This window comes from Pogoniulus pusillus, chromosome 12, assembly GCF_015220805.1.
Source record: "Pogoniulus pusillus isolate bPogPus1 chromosome 12, bPogPus1.pri, whole genome shotgun sequence".
Lineage (NCBI taxonomy): Eukaryota > Metazoa > Chordata > Aves > Piciformes > Lybiidae > Pogoniulus > Pogoniulus pusillus.
Window position 1 is genome coordinate 1,992,790 of NC_087275.1, and position 16,202 is coordinate 2,008,991.

The 16,202-nt window shown below is 50.0% G+C and overlaps 1 protein-coding gene across 6 annotated transcripts in view; it reads left to right on the plus strand.

Moving 5' to 3' along the window:
- The window catches only part of ILDR2 (immunoglobulin like domain containing receptor 2), a 57,973-nt gene extending 52,137 nt beyond the window's left edge, over positions 1–5,836 (plus strand). For all 6 annotated transcript variants that reach the window (XM_064152256.1, XM_064152251.1, XM_064152254.1 and 3 more), the window contains one exon: positions 687–5,836. In XM_064152256.1, the coding sequence (XP_064008326.1) occupies positions 687–722 (36 nt within the window). In that variant the 3' untranslated portion in view covers positions 723–5,836. The remainder of the gene's footprint in view (positions 1–686) is intronic.
- Positions 5,837–16,202: the final 10,366 nt, after the last annotated feature.

The window sequence follows — 16,202 nt, forward strand, 5'->3', positions numbered from 1 at the left end:
TCACTGTGGGCATTTTAGACCAGAAAGGGAAATAGCTCCAACAGAGGACTTGGTGTTGGAGAGGAGAGCCAGGTGTGCCTGCAGCTGGGGAGGGAAAGGATATTTGTGGTATCTGTGGCCTGGTGATCCAAGGAAATGGGAGTTTATCTAGGATTTAGGAGGATCATGGCAGGGGAGGGAGCTTATTCAGGGCTTACACAAATGACAGGGCGTTGCTGTAGCCCTAGCACTTGTTAAGGCAGGAGTGAGTGGCTTTGTTCTTCTATATGGGAAAAGGCTGGTAGCAAGGTATGGTATAAGTGACTTTGTTGTTCTGAAAGGGGTGAGATACTGACTCCAGTGGGTGCCTTCCCAAGAGCATGTGTCAGGTCATGTGCACCAAAAGCATTCCTCACAGACTATCAGCAAGCGCAAAGCATCCTGTGGCAGCCTGGGCTAGTGAGAACTGTGGAGTTCTGCTCGCTGGGGCAAGGAGCTGGCTGACGTCTGCTCCATAAGGGAGGCCTTGTCACTAGAGCAGCTTGGCTGTTAGGCCAGTGCTCAAGTGGCATGTGTGAGAGAGGAAATGGGTGTGAGTAGACAAAGCTGTTGCTGTTTGGTTGTGTCTCTGTCAAAGTTGTGTCTGTCTCTTTGTCTGTTCTGTGGGGGCTTTCCTGACATTTCATATCTTCTCTCTTTGCTCTCAGAATGATTTCCCAACAAGGATGTCCCTTGTGGTCTGAAGTTCCTGTGGACATGTCATGCTGATGGGCTGGACACCATGAGGTGACTACGGCAGAAAAGATAGAGAGCAACGAGCAAGACAAGCCTCTGTGAACCTTCACAGCTATCAGCCATGCACTGTTTTGATTGTTTGCTTCATCGGGGGAGCAGAGGCTCTGATAAGAGATGGACTCCCATGAACAGCATTTGGTCTCAGAGGCTCTGGGACTCTGCCAGGAAAATGAGGCCAGGGCTGTCTTTGGCACCTTGTTTTCCAGTGCCCTCCATTCTGCACTGGAAGGTAGCCACGTTCCTGCTGTCCCTGCAGCCCTGGACTACAAGCAAGGCTGCCTTTGTGCCTCTTGCCCTGTCCCATCTGCAGAGGCCAATATACTCTCTCTCTGTTCTCTATTTGGATCAGAATTGTCTTCATACTTAGAGCCTTGTCTGTATCATCCCCATGCTGGGAGGAGGCCTTGTTCTTACAGCTGCAGACTGCCTCCAGCTGATTGGGCCTTAAATTGTGAAGGAAAATCTCCATCCTTACAGGCACTATCACAGAGGACTGATGAGGCGTTACTTCGGCAAGGGCTGAACAGAGAGAAACAATGACAAGCTGGTTTGTTCAGTATATTTAGTTCTGTTCATAGTGTGATGAGAGTTGCAGGTGAGGTTGATGTATTGTTTTGAAAGTGGACCAAAGTAGCTTTATTGTAACGAGAGCATGATGTGTTTTCCCCATCCCAACTGTGAATTGTTTTCATACAGTTGGATTTCCATGCAGCTGAGCTATGACCCTGTAGAGTTTCAAGCTACAATATCTACTCCATCATTTCATAAGCAGTGCTCTAGCCTTGCTGGTGCTCTGCTTCCAGCACTACCAGACATCTCTGCATAGTGAGTGGCCTTTTTGTTTTAAAGAAGCAAAAAAAGGAAAGTCTTACTCTGGCAGTCTGGGGAGCTGTCTGGCTGCAGGTGCTCACTCTAGCAATACTGTTTTGAACACAACAGGTGTTAACATCGCTGCAGTTCTCCAGGAAAATGGTGATTCATTTCTGTATCACTCCTTTGCCAGATCACCAGCAGTAGTCAGAGGAGAAGAATAATGTCCCTAGATTTCATGGCAGTGCAGTTTTCATGCTAGAAGGTGAATTTGGTGAAACCATACCTTATTTCTCCTCCCATGCTCCTCCAGCAGTGACTAGTTGTGGAAATCCCAGTCCTGGGTCTTCTGACCAGAGAAGAGTTAGCCTGCAAGGGCATACAATCATGGACTCAGAACAATCTGTGCAGGAGGGGAACTTTAAATGTTTAGCTCCAACACTGAACATCTTGTGCCAGATTAGGTTGCTCAAAGCCCCAGCCAGCTTGACCTTGAACACTCTCAGGAATCAGACATCCACAACTTTTCTGGGCAGCCTGTGCCAGTGTCTCATCACCCTTGTAGTAAATAACTTCTTCCTTACATTTAATCTTTTCCAGTTTAAAGCCATTACTCCTTGTCCTATCACAACAGGCCTTGCTAAAAAGATTGTCACCATCTTTATTATAGGCTGCCTCTAAGTACTGGAAGACTGCTGTAAGTTCTCCCTGAAGCTTTCTTCAGGCTGAGCACCCCCAACTTTCTCAGCCTTTCCTAACAGGGAAGGTGCTTGAGATTGCTGGTCATCTTCGTGTCCCTCCTCTGCACCTGCTTGGTCTTAGTGCTGGGGCTCCAGAGCTGGACACAGTACTCCCAGTGGGGTCTCACGACAGCAGAGTAAAGGGAAAGCATTGCCCCTCTCAGCCTGCTGGTTGTGCTGCTGATGCGGCCCAGGGTACGGCTGGCCTTCTGGGGTGCAAGTGCACATTACTGACTCAGGTCTAATTTTCATCTGTCACTATTCTCAAGTCCTCCTTCAGAGGGCTGCTCTCCATCTTTTAATCTCCCAGCCTATATTGATACAGGGTTTGCCTTGACTCAGGTGCAGGATCTTGCACTTGGCTTTGTTGAACTTCATGAGGTTCATACAAGCCCACTCCTCAGGCCTATCAGCATCTCTTTGGGTGGCATTCTGTCCCTCCAGTCGATGAACTGCATCATTCAGCTTGGTGTCACCCACCAATTTGCTGAGGGTACACCTGGTCCCCCTCTGTCAATAAAGATTGAACAGTATTAGCCTTAATACAGACCCTTGAGGGACATCACTTCTCTATTTGGACACTGAGCCATTGATTGCAACTCTGGATGCAGCCATCCAGTCAGTTTCTTCTCCATCAGATAGTCCATCCCTCAAACCCTTAGCATGGAATCATAGAATGAACCAGGTTGGATGAGACGTCCAAGCTCAGCCAGTCCAATCTAGCACCCAGCCCTAGACAATCAACCAGACCATGGCACTAAGTGCCCCAGCCAGGCTTGGCTTCAACACCTCCAGACACAGCGACTCCACCACCTCCCTGGGCAGCCCATTCCAATGCCAATCACTCTCTCTGCCAACAATTTCCTCCTAACATCCAGCCTAGACCTCCCCTGGCACAACTTGAGACTCGTGTCCCCTTGTTCTGTTGCTGCTTGCCTGGCAGCAGAGCCCAACCCCACCTGGCTGCAGCCTCCTGTGGTGGTTTGGCTTCCCTTCAGGTAGTTGTAGCCATCAGTGAGGTCTGCCCTGAGCCTCCTCTTCTGCAGGCTGCACACCCCGAGCTCCCTCAGCCTCTCCTCACAGGGCTGTGCTCCAGGCCCCTCACCAGCTTATCTCCAGTTTATGGGCACAGATGTGGTGTGGAACTGTCAAAGGGCTTGCAAAATTCAAGGTGAGATGACATCAGTTTCTCTTCCCCATATCCACCAATGCAGTCACTCCATCATAGAAGCCCTCCAGATAGTCAGGCATGATTTGCTTTTTGTGAAGCTATGTTGGCTGTCTCTAATCACCTCCCTGCCATCCATATGCTTTGGCATAGCTTCCAGAAGGATGTCTTCTGTGCTCATAACTGGGCACAGAGGTGAAGCTGACTGGTCAGTGGTTCCCAGGGTCCTCTTTTTCACCCTTTAAAAAAAAAGGGTGTAGTTCCTTTTATTCCAGTTCCTTCCTGACCCCCTTGGGAGAGCAGCTGCATTTGCCAGCTGCATGCCAACTACAGGTATTATGTCTGCAGAGACTACATTTCAAGTGGTTTTAATTGTGCTTTTTGTCTTTAATACACATTGCTAGGAAAATCACAGCACACGTAGCAAGAGGCAGGCAGGTGATCTCTGGATCTCACAGGACATCCCTGTGGCCTTGAGAAGCCTACAGAGGTACACTGCATGCTAGTGTAGATTAAAGACTTCATCCCTGACATATGACGATACTAGCAGCAAAGAAATGTGGATGTTTTGGCAGTCTGAAAACCTTGGGAATCTCTGTGCCATGGATTTCAAGGAAGTTTGGCTTTGCATCTTCTCCATTAGGCATCCAGCAGACTCAGGAAACGTTTTGCATAGAAATGTGACACCGCAGTGACTGTGTTGGGAAGGAGCCAAACTGGTGATCTGACAGCCTCTGAAGACCAGTACCGTGTGGATCACAATGAGAGCCAGTGTCACAACCTCCTCCTCACTGCAGTTACATCTGCCCCCTTTTCGGTCACTGCAGGCTGTTTGGTCAAGGCCTCAGGAATGAGTTGTGTGCATCAGAAATACAAACCTTCCCCTCACTTGTGGGCATCAGTTTTGTTTGCTTGAAGCTGGCTGTTTGGAGCATTTGTGCACCAAGTGTAAGAAGTTGCCTTTGATGTATCTCGCTTATAAATAGGCAGTTGCAAGTTAATTCTCTTAAGCAAACGTTTAATTGTAGAAACAGTGGTTCATAAGAACCATCCAACATTCCTTCTGAGTCCAAGTACCTGGAAGAGTATTGACAATGTTATGATTAATGATTCTATGAGTGCTATCAGATGATAAAAAGTTCAGCCCCCAAAAAACAGAGCAGGTCTTACTTAAGTCCCTGAAGTTGGATCTGGTGGGCACCCCATCAGCTGCCTCCACCTTGCTCTAAAATGTAAATTCCCTATCACCCTGTTCAAACTGGAAAGACTTCTCAGTTGCTCACAGCCTCTATCTTCAGGCTGCTTTTGTTTTGCTTTATTTTAAAAAGCTTCTGCAGCAGCACCAAGTGGACCAAATCAAAAAAACATGAGAGGTGACACAGAGGAGGGACTCCTCTGTAGAGTTACACAACCCCAGTGATGTGAGTCATAGAATCATAGAGTCAACCAGGTTGGAAGAGACCTCCAAGATCATCCAATCCAACCTATCCCCCATCCCTAGCCATCCAGTCCAACCTATCCAACCAAGATCATCCAGTCCAGCCCTATCCAGTCAACCAGACCATGGCATTAAGTGCCCCAGCCAGGATTTGCTTCAACACCTCCAAGGACAGTGACTCCACCACCTCCCTGGGCAGCCCATTCCAATGCCAATCACTCTCTCTGCCAACAACTTCCTCCTAACATCCAGCCTAGACCTCCCCCGGCACAACTCGAGACTGTGTCCCCTTGTTCTGTTGCTGGCTGCCTGGCAGAAGAGACCAACCTCACCTGGCTACAGCCTCCCTACAGGTGGTTGTAGCCATCAGTGAGGTCTGCCCTGAGCCTCCTCTTCTGCAGGCTGCACACCCCCAACTCTCTCAGCCTCTCCTCATAGGGCTTGGTAGAGGGCCAGAAGCTGGTGGAGAGGCTGAGAGGAGCCTCCTGTTTCAGGAAATAACTAATGCTTTGTACCTGCTCCATCTTTGAGAACACCTGCAGCTGCTGGCACTGGACAATAATGAACCTGGTTATTATGTGGTCTCAAGTTCTCATTTTCCAGTAATCCAGTAATGCTGCTGGCATAAAATTAAAATCCCCTTCATATAGGATATGGGTGCCTGGGTCATGTCAAGGACACGATGGTTCTTTGGCTTTAAAATGAAGCATCACAACAGTGACAATGAGATACTGAGTAAATTCTGTAATAAAAAAAGAAAGTCATTAAAAAGAGCTCTTAGACCAACAGCACAATCAGGCATCAGTGGTTAATTTGGCTGTGCTGGCAGAAATGTGATCTGGGCTACTGAACAACTTCTTGACATAATGGAATGGGAAAATAAATACTGATGGTAATGACTTCTAATTATTCCCTTATTCCTTTAAAATCACAGAATCCCAGAATGGTTTGGGTTGGAAAGGATCTTAAAGATCATCTAGTCCAGCCCCCCCGCCACGGGCAGCAACAGCAGCCACTAGACCAAGCCCTGACCACCCTCTTCATTGTAGCTAATCTTAATCTTCCCCTCTTTCAGTTCAAACCCCCTTGTCCTATCATGCCAAGCTCCCTTTCAGTAGTGAAGGCTGAAGTCTCCAAAGCTACCATCTTTCATTAAACTCCAGAACCACCTGGTGACCCTACAAGTTTTTTCCCTTAATTAGGAATCATCTTTGCTTTAAAACAACCTCAGCTGCCTTAAACCCACTTCAGATGCATTGTAAACATTGCAGTGGGTGGCTTCAGTGTGAATATCCTCAGACCACTCCATTCCCATGGAAATGGAAAAGTAACAACAGTAGCAGTTTGAATGCTTTTTTAAAATCTCAGGACCTCCAACATACATCACTTGAGCCAAACAGCCAGAATGGACTCAAGTCTTTGTGCTGGCATAGGCAGACCGGAACCATAACCATCCCACCCTTTATTACTATTAATAGGTCACAGATGGCCACTGGCAGCATGCCCCAGGCCTACCTCACCTTCCCCGCAGCCAGCACTGGCAGCTGTGTGTGTTGAATTTCCCCAAGAGGTCCCAGCTCCTCTTTTGATGTCTCTGGGTCCCTCTCTAGCTCACTTAACAGGGGGTTTTATTCTGGCCCGGGACTCTGGGTACCTGCTGCCCCTGGATTAGCAGTAGGCAGTTGTCCTGACCTAGGGCAACAACCCTCCATTAGGTGGGCAAAACCAATTGTCATAACAGACATGATTCTGCAATCACCAAGGAGACTTCTAAATGGCAACCCTCTTGACTTAGCTAAAACTGGCCAGAGAAATTTGTGGAAGGGAGTAGCAAAAGAAGTATTGAGCTTTTTAAGATAGAACCTTTTTGCAGGGAGGAGAGAAGGGACATTATCAGAGCCTTTTGGAGGGGGGAGGGCTTTAGAAGAGTTAGCCACAATGGATGCCACTACTGGGCTGTGACAGTAACACTGATCTGAGATTGCACAGAAGAGCTTTGCTTGGTCGAGCTGCTCGCCTGCTCCCACAGTTCCAGGCTGTCTTGAGCAAACTAACTGCTAATCCTCCCGACACTGCAGGGCCTGTGTCTCTCTGAACTAAGGTCCCTCCCAAAGCTTCTTCTCGGAAGAGATGCAGGACAGCCCCTGCCTGGGTTGTACGAATAGAGATCCCTGAGAAGGAGCAATCACAAAGTGTTTCTGAGGTCGAGCCCTGCCACATGCACACAGCACAATGCTTACTGTGCCCAGGCTATTCTGGGGAGAATTTTAATGTCATGGAGATTGTTTTGCTGAGAAACTGCTCGGAGCTAGCTTCTGTTTTCTTCTGTCACACAAAGACCTGGGCATGGCTCTGCTCTGCATTACTGAGTACAGGCCTTAGGACAGAAGTTAAAGGGGATATAGCTCATTTCCTGACTAGGTCCAAGGGCAGAGACCTTTGGCATAAACCATGTGCTGCAGATCTGCCCCCATGGCTCTGGAAGTGTGTAGGAGTGTATCTCCATAGGGCCACGTGTGCTTTCTGCAACACCTGTGCAACCACGCCCACTGCTCTCTGGGGCTCAACCATGCCCACTGCTCTCTGGGGCTCAACCATGCTCATTGCTCTCTGGGGCTCAACCATGCTCATTGCTACGTGGGGCTCAACCACACTCATTGCTCTCTGGGGCTCAACCACGCTCATTGCTCTGTGGGGCTCAACCACGCTCATTGCCATGTGGGGCTCAACCACGCTCATTGCTCTGTGGGGCTCAACCACGCCCATTGCTCTGTGGGGCTCAATCATGCTCATTGCTCTCTGGGGCTCAACCACGCTCATTGCCATGTGGGGCTCAACCACGCTCATTGCCATGTGGGGCTCAACCACGCTCATTGCTCTCTGGGGCTCAACCACGCTCATTGCCATGTGGGGCTCAACCACGCTCATTGCCATGTGGGGCTCAACCACGCTCATTGCTCTGTGGGGCTCAATCATGCTCATTGCTCTCTGGGGCTCAACCACGCTCATTGCTCTCTGGGGCTCAACCACGCTCATTGCTCTCTGGGGCTCAACCATGCTCATTGCTCTGTGGGGCTCAACCATGCTCATTGCTATGTGGGACTCAACCATGCTCATTGCTACGTGGGGCTCAACCACGCTCATTGCTACGTGGGGCTCAACCACGCTCATTGCTATGTGGGGCTCCTCAAGCCCCTTCCCCATTGCATGGAAGAGCAGAAAGGAAGTCAGTTGCATAACGTGATGGGACAGCTGTAATTTGTATATGAGCTTTAACATGCAGGCTGGATTAGAAACAGAAAAATCTTAAAGTCAGCCAGCACTGAAGAAATGAATCCATGATGGCTCCCATATAAGTTCTCTTGGGACCTTTATTTTTGCTTTTTGGCATTCACCCCTGCCTGCGTGGGGCCTGTCCCAGGAGAGACATGCACCTCCTCTCCTTTTCTGCTGGTCATTTTTTGTCATGCTTGGAATCCTTCTCTGCCCCCTTGGCTCCTCCCAGTTACCCTTCAGCGTTGTGCTTACACATTCCAGTCAGCTTAGAGGTAGAGTGAGTGGCTTTTTGCAGAAAGACATTTTTGCCCCCTATAAAAGTGAAAATTATGTAATACACAAAACAACGCCCCCATGTCCTTCAGATAATCTCTCAAGGCCAAGCACATGTTACTGGAAACAATGTAAAAAGTAAAGCTCACTGTAATTTCAAAACGAGCAAGCACTGCTTTCAAACCCACAGCAGCAGCCAGAGCTCTGCCGTGCAAACAACAGAGCCAAGTGCATCCAGTTTTCATTGTCCTTGCTGAGAGCTGTGGCAGGGAGCAGCAGCATTTCATGAGTCACAGAAAGCAAATGAAATTCCAAGATGCTATTAGTTAGAGCTTAAAAGTATGAACTAAAAGTTCACAAAATAATTTTAATAGCAAAGCTCAGTTCAAGGAAATGGCAAAGGTTTAATCTCCAGTGATTGGTGCTGGCTCTCTACCTGCTCCCTTCATACAGAACAAACTTCATTTTCCTGCAAAGCCTCTACAAGTGCTCTGAGACCAATGTTGTCTTCTGTGCCCCAACAGCACCAGGCAGAAATGGACCTGGGGAGGGGTGGTAAAGAGTAGCTGAAGAGGAGGCAGCAGTGTGCCCAGGTGGGCAGCAGAGCCAGTGGCATCCTGGCCTGTCTCAGGAGCAGTGTGGGCAGCAGGACAAGGGAGGTTCTTCTGCCTCTGTACTCAGCACTGCTCAGGCCACACCTTGAATGCTGTGTCCAGTTTTGGGCTTCTCAATTCAAGAGAGATGTTGAGGTGCTGGAAGGGGTCCAGAGAAGGACAACAACGCTGGTGAGGGGCCTGGAGCACAGCCCTGTGAAGAGAGACAGGGAGCTGGGGGTGTGCAGTCTGCAGAAGAGGAGGCTCAGGGCACAGCTCATTGCTGTCTACAACTACCTGAAGGGAGGCTGTAGCCAGGTGGGGTTGGTCTCTTCTGCCAGGCAAGCAGCAACAGAACAAGGGGACACAGCCTCAAGCTGTGCCAGGGCAGGTCTAGGCTGGATGTTAGGAGGAAGTTCCTGGCAGAGAGAGTGATTGGCATTGGAATGGGCTGCCCAGGGAGGTGGTGGAGTCGCTGTGGCTGGAGGTGTTGAAGCCAAGCCTGGCTGGGGCACTTAGTGCCATGGTCTGGTTGATTGGACAGGGCTGGGTGCTAGGTTGGGCTTGATGGTCTCTTGGACATCTCTTCCAATCTGGTTGATTCTATGATTCCAAGCACCAAAATGAACTTAAGACCTGAAAGGAGCCACTCATGCACCTCTGTCCCAGGCAGACTGAGTGCAGAGCACCAATACTGTCCCTTGTCATGTGTCCCAACAGATCCACCTTGTTTGTAGAAGCTACACAGTCTGGATACTCTGGGCTGGGAGCTAGGTGTCCTCTGCAGCTGACTTCTCCTAGACCCTGCTGAAAGCCTCAGCCCAGGGGTATAGTCCTCTTGCTGTTTATCATCAAGCTGGGCTTTTCTTCAGCTGCTCAGCCACAGAAGATGATTTCCCACACCTTATGCAGTGAGTGGCTTACTTTGCTGCAGCTGGCTGGGTTTGGTTTGGTTCTTGGGTTTGGTTTTGAACTTAGATTGTCCCTCTCATCTGTAGCCAACCTATTTTCAACATGGGGAGGAGAAGGACATAACAACACTCTGTATAACAAAAATGCAACTTTTGTAGCTTTCTGGGAGTCATCCTCACCTCCAGTTGCCAAGCATTTATATAGTTGCCACGCTTGCAGTTTCCAAGTTGTTGCTCTGTCACCATGGAGAATAAAAGCAGGAAAAGCTACTGCCAATCTGCCTTTTCACTATCCTGCAGGCAAACAATTTGCCTGCTTTTATCCCCCAAGAGAACAGCAGTTTACACAAGTGATTTTTCAACCCTTTTCTGATTAATGCATTATAGCCCACACACTTTCCCATGGAGCAGCAGACCCCATTGCAAATTGCATACCTAGCTCAGAGGGTAACATATATGAGTACATCCTGCCCAGCATAATTTCATACAAGAAATCCCTTTGAGTACCCCACGGACCCATACTCCTTCACAGAAATGATGAACTCCTCTTGGGTTTGCAGACCTAGAAACCTTTTTGAAGAGGATTTTGTTAGGAAACTTTATCTTTTCCCTGCAGATAGGTTCTTTCCTTTTGGCAGTCTGAGCCCTTTGTCCTTACCTACTCTGGACAGGTGTTTTTCATGCCTCACAACAACTTCACTCAGATCCTGTTTCTATGTTACAAATAATGGATGTGGACTCCCACACTGTAGCTGTAATCTGAGCAGCATTTTCATGTTTAGATGCATATCTGCTCGGCATGATCAGCAGCTGGGTGCAGGATAATTGCACTCTGCTCCCATCTCTGTTCCGCATGTTTCTGTGGGAGGTGCATCATCCCTTGTCTCTTCAGACTCCTTGCATTCCAGGGCCACCTGTTTCCCAGGGCAATGCCGCTCAAGCCTCAGCATGTTCAGACCTGCCCTGGACACCACTCCTGGATGTCACGCAGTGTTACACCTCCACTTGAATGCTCAGGCTCCAGACTTAGTCGACATCCCAGCTTTATCCCTTGGCAATCATGGATCCAGAGCCAAATATTAAAACCAACATCAGTCCAGCATCAGTGAGCTTGCAGATGACACCAAGCTAGGAGCAGGTGTGGAGCTGTTGGAGGGTAGGAGAGCCCTGCAGAGGGACCTGGCCAGGCTGGATGGGTGGGCAGAGGCCAATGGGATGAGATTGAACAAGGCCAAGTGCAGGGTTCTACACTTTGGCCACAACAACCCCAAGCAGTGCTACAGGCTGGGGCCAGAGTGGCTGAGAGCAGCCAGGCAGAGAGGGAGCTGGGGGTGCTGGGAGAGAGCAGCTGCAGAGGAGGCAGCAGTGCCCAGGTGGGCAGCAGAGCCAATGGCATCCTGGGCTGGCTCAGGAGCAGTGTGGCCAGCAGGACAAGGGAGGATCTTGTGCCCCTGTGCTCAGCACTGCTCAGGCCACACCTGGAGTGCTGTGTCCAGTTCTGGGCTCCTCAATTTAAGAGAGATGTTGAGGTGCTGGAAGGTGCCCAGAGAAGGGCAGCAAGGCTGGGGAGGGGCCTGGAGCAGAGCCCTGTGAGGAGAGACTGAGGGAGCTGGGGGTGTGCAGCCTGCAGCAGAGGAGGCTCAGGGCAGAGCTCATTGCTGCCTGCAGCTACCTGAAGGGAGGCTGTAGCCAGGTGGGGTTGGGCTCTGCTGCCAGGCAAGCAGCAACAGAACAAGGGGACACAGCCTCAAGCTGTGGCAGGGCAGGTCTAGGCTGGATGTTGTGAGGAAGTTGTTGTCAGAGAGAGTGATTGGCATTGGAATGGGCTGCCCAGGGAGGTGGTGGAGTGGCTGTGGCTGGAGGTGTTCAAGCCAAGCCTGGCTGGGGCACTTAGTGCCATGGTCTGGTTGCTTGGCCAGGGCTGGGTGCTAGGTTGGGCTGGATGAGCTTGGAGCTCTCTTCCAACCTGGTTCGTTCTATGATTCTAACCACAGGCCTCGACCCTTACCCCCTGCCAAGCCAACAGCTGATGTCTGCACCCCAGACACCTACGCAGGCTCTCACAGACCTGCCCGGCTCCTCAGCTCGCCGCACAGCCCCCAGGTAACCTGAAACAATACACAGGCGCGCACAGAGAGGCACACACAGCCAACCCCCCCCCCCCCGCCATGCCCTTCTGTGCCGAGCGGAGGATCCGGAGTCGATAGTACTCCTGTTTCGCCCAGAGAAGCCCACGGACCCGGCCGCGCCGCTCCACTCGGCTCCCACCGTCCCCTTCGAGGGCGCGGAGCAGGCGCCGCGGCGCGGGCAGCACCGAGCGGCCGCTCAGCAGCGCCACCTGGCGGCCAGACAGCAGCGGCGATAACCGCGGCGCGGAGGGCGGCATGGAGCGTGGCGCGGAGGCGCAGCACGACCCCTTAGCGCCGCTCTCAGCCGAAGCGGCAGCTCTGGTGGGGGCGCGGTGAAAGGCTGTGGGGGTGGAGTGTGCGGCGTTAGAGTCGCCAAGGTTAACAGCTTGCCTGTGAAAATCGTCATTCATTTCCCCGCCCGTTTTTTCCTCTCTCCCATGTCTGAGGAGACTTGGAGCCTCTTTACTCCTCTTTCCCTCTCTGCTCCCTCCCCCTCCAAACCTGCAAACAGAAAAGCTGCCCATAGCTCGAGGACTAAGGGGATGAGAAAGACATGACAAAATAGGACAAGGGAGGTTCTTGTGCCCCTGTGCTCAGCACTGCTCAGGCCACACCTTGAGTGCTGTGCCCAGTTCTGGGCTCCTCAATTCAAGAGAGATGTGGGTAGCATCCCAAGTATTGCTCGGGACACTTGAAATCTAAGCTCTGCCATGAAAAGCCCAACTTCTCTTGTGGGCAAATCGACTAAGCAGCAGCCCATGCAGCAGAGCTTAGGTAATTTCCTGTTTAAGCACTTCAATTACACTGACTTAATGATTAAATCTTTTCCAATTAATGGGAAAAACAAAGAATCTGTGGTCAAAATATTGGACAAACTGTTTAAGCTCATGAGAGAGGAGGCTAATGTTTTCGAAGCAGCTGGCAGAGAGAGCCTGGAGGAGAAAAGGAGAACAGCTGCCTGCAGACTATCAGCAAAGTGAAAGGAGAAGGTGCTGGTGTGCTTCAGTATAGCAAGTGGCAGCACAGACATGCTGCATGAACGTCTACCACCCTACTCAGCTATTAGTGTCCTTACGTCTGCACTGGCATGTAATATAGCTCTGCGGAGTTAACCAGGGTGCTCAGTCCCCCCTGCACAACATGGTAGTGTGCTATATTCTGTGCTATGTTGTGCAGTACATTTTCTTCCAAGAGTCCATGTTCAGTAACTCCAGCTGCTCCCGAAGGACCAGCAGGGTACCTTGGGAGAGCTACGTGTGTAGGAGACTCGGTGTCATGGAGGGTAGCAAAGCTCCCTAGCAGGTCCCCATGTTGTGCGTACCAGTGTCTCACATTGAAGGCCAAAGCATCGTAAACCCAAAACAATCTTCCAGTCCCATGAGAAGTTTCCTCCCTAGTCAAGATAAGAGGTAAACATTGGCCACTGTTTTTCCAACTGTCAGCCTTGGTTCTCATGCACGCTCAACACCTGGTGTGGTCCGAACTTGGGGTGGTCTCAGAAGTTGTTTTTGGTAGAAATTGTCCAATCATACGGGTTAATTATAATTTGTGCCAATCTGTAAGAAGAACGTAAAATTAGTTTGAATTGGTGGGTCACACCTCTTTAGAAACATTATAAAACAGTCTGCCTGCCCGGGTCGAAAACTTTTTGCCCGCGCTTTTTGCCTGCTCACTCGCTAGCCTGCCTACCTGCCTGCCTGCCTGGTTCCTGCCCCGGTGACCTCCCACTCCTGATCGGCCCTGCCCGACGAGGGGCCCGCAGAGGTCTGAACCCGCTTGGGCCCGATCCTGACGAACAAAGGGACACCGCCCAAACTTCGAACCCTGCTAATCTGAACCGCAGAATCGTGAGTAAATCAAAGGCTCTTCTACTTAAAGACTGAGTAACTTTAAAGACTCAACTCTAAGGAAATCACAGACTCTCCTTTATCTGCTATTTTCTGAAATGTTATTCTACAACTTCAATCCTAAAGAATTCAGGTGGGGAATTTAGTTCGGGAGGGGATCTCCGTGTTTGAGCAATAAATCACTTGAAATCCACAAGTGAGCCTTCGCGTATTTTCCCCACAACCTCCCAAACTACCTTCCGTGACACTAGGGCACAGGTGCATCAAAACCAGCATGTGGGCTGGGCCGTGCCTAGTTAGATGTCAGCCTGGTATTTTTGTAACATGAAAGTCAGACCTCCAAAATACCAGAATCAGAATCATAGAGTAGTTCTCAGAGCATTTTCAGTTGCCTTTCCTGGAAAGAGGCTGGTCCCAAAACTGCCCACATCCTGTTCTTCCAGTACGAAGACAGAGTATGAAAGGTGTAGGACAGAAAATGTCCTCAGATGTTGTTTCTTAGCTCTGCTCCCCACTGCTACCAGGTAAGGGAACCATCTATTAAGCTGTTTTGTATGCTGAACTAGGGAGTTTGTAACAACAGAGACAGTGTGAAGTGCCCTGGCTTGCCATGGCAAGAGCGAACAGTGATGGCACAAAGGTGTGCAGTGCCTGTATGAAGACTCATTGAGTGTAGATGATGCCCACTGGCAGGTTCTCTGTTTGAAACAGAAGCAGCATTAGAGCAAGAGAGTGCCAAGTGCACCTGGGCTAATACTGTCTGGCTTCTGTGCCTCTCATACCTTTCACCTGTGCACCTGCTCCATCCATTGCCTTGCATTGCTCCTTCCACAAATCTACACGACAGGCCAACGCTCCAGCTCTAAGGCAAAAGATGTGTTTTCAGACAGTTTATGAGGGAGAACTACCATGCAGGGTAAATACAGGTTTTGCTTACACATGCAACAAGGGCACCACATAAACCAAGTGTAGTTCACATCACATTGTGGCAATGGGGGATGGAAGAATGGGGAGCACAATAAAGAAACACTAAAAAACAAAGTGTGTAAAGTAACATCTTAAATGATGTGTTTCTTGGAAACTAACAGCAATGCTGGCCACGTGACTTTCTTTTTACTCTGTCCTCTTCCAACACTGAGCTCCCCTGTACTCAGCACTGGTCAGGCCACACCTTGAGTACTGTGCTCATTCTGGGCTACTCAATTCAAGAGAGATGTTGAGGTGCTGGAACACATCCAGAGAAGGGCAACTAAGCTGGTGAGGGGCCTGGAGCACAGCCCTGTGAGGAGAGGCTGAGAGAGCTGGGGGTGTGCAGCCTGCAGCAGAGAAGGCTCAGGGCAGACCTCATTGCTGTCTGCCACTACCTGCAGGGAGGCTGTAGCCAGGTGGGGTTGGGCTCTGCTGCCAGGCAAGCAGCAAGAGAAAAAGGGGACAGAGTCTCAAGTTGTGTTGGGGGAGGTCTAGGCTGGATGTTAGGAGGAAGTTGTTGGCAGAGAGAGTGACTGGCATTGGAATGGGCTGCCCAGGGAGGTGGTGGAGTGGCCGTCCCTGGAGGTGTTGAAGCCAAGCCTGGATGAAGCACTTAGTGCCATGGTCTGGTTGACTGGTTAGGGCTGGGTGCTAGGTTGGACTGGCTGAGCTTGGAGGTGTCTTCCAACCTGGCTGATTCTGTGATTCTGATGCTCACGAGGTGTTGCACAGAGCAGGAATTAATACGTGGCTGAGTCAGGAATTTATCAAAAATAGTTATTTTTTATTTTTTTCAAAAAACCCGCCCCCACAACTAGATATACAAAGATTAATTTAGTTTGATTAGCAGATTCAGTCGCTTGAGAATTAAACTACAAGGACACCGTCAATAATCTGACTATTTTGGAAGTCAGAAGTTGGAAAAGGCATTAACTATTAATTAATAGCGGTTTCTTACTAAATTAAACTAAGCCAAATAACTCACTCCTGCGGTCTGTCTTCCTCTTCTTTTCCAGGGGCTGCAGGTGAATCGTTAAGAGGTCGTTAAGGGTCGTTAGGCACACAAAGGTGTCAATAGGAAAGCAAATCCTTGAAGGTCTCTCTGCAGTCCAGCCGAGGGGAGTGTGTGAGCTCAGGCAGACACATACGTCCAGGCACAGGCAAAACTCCAAAGCGGGAACCCCAAAGGCGGGAAGACCCCCAATAGTTATAACCTTCGCTAGACAAAGGGCAGAGTTACCACACCTTAGGTGCGAAAGCGCACGGCCAATCCC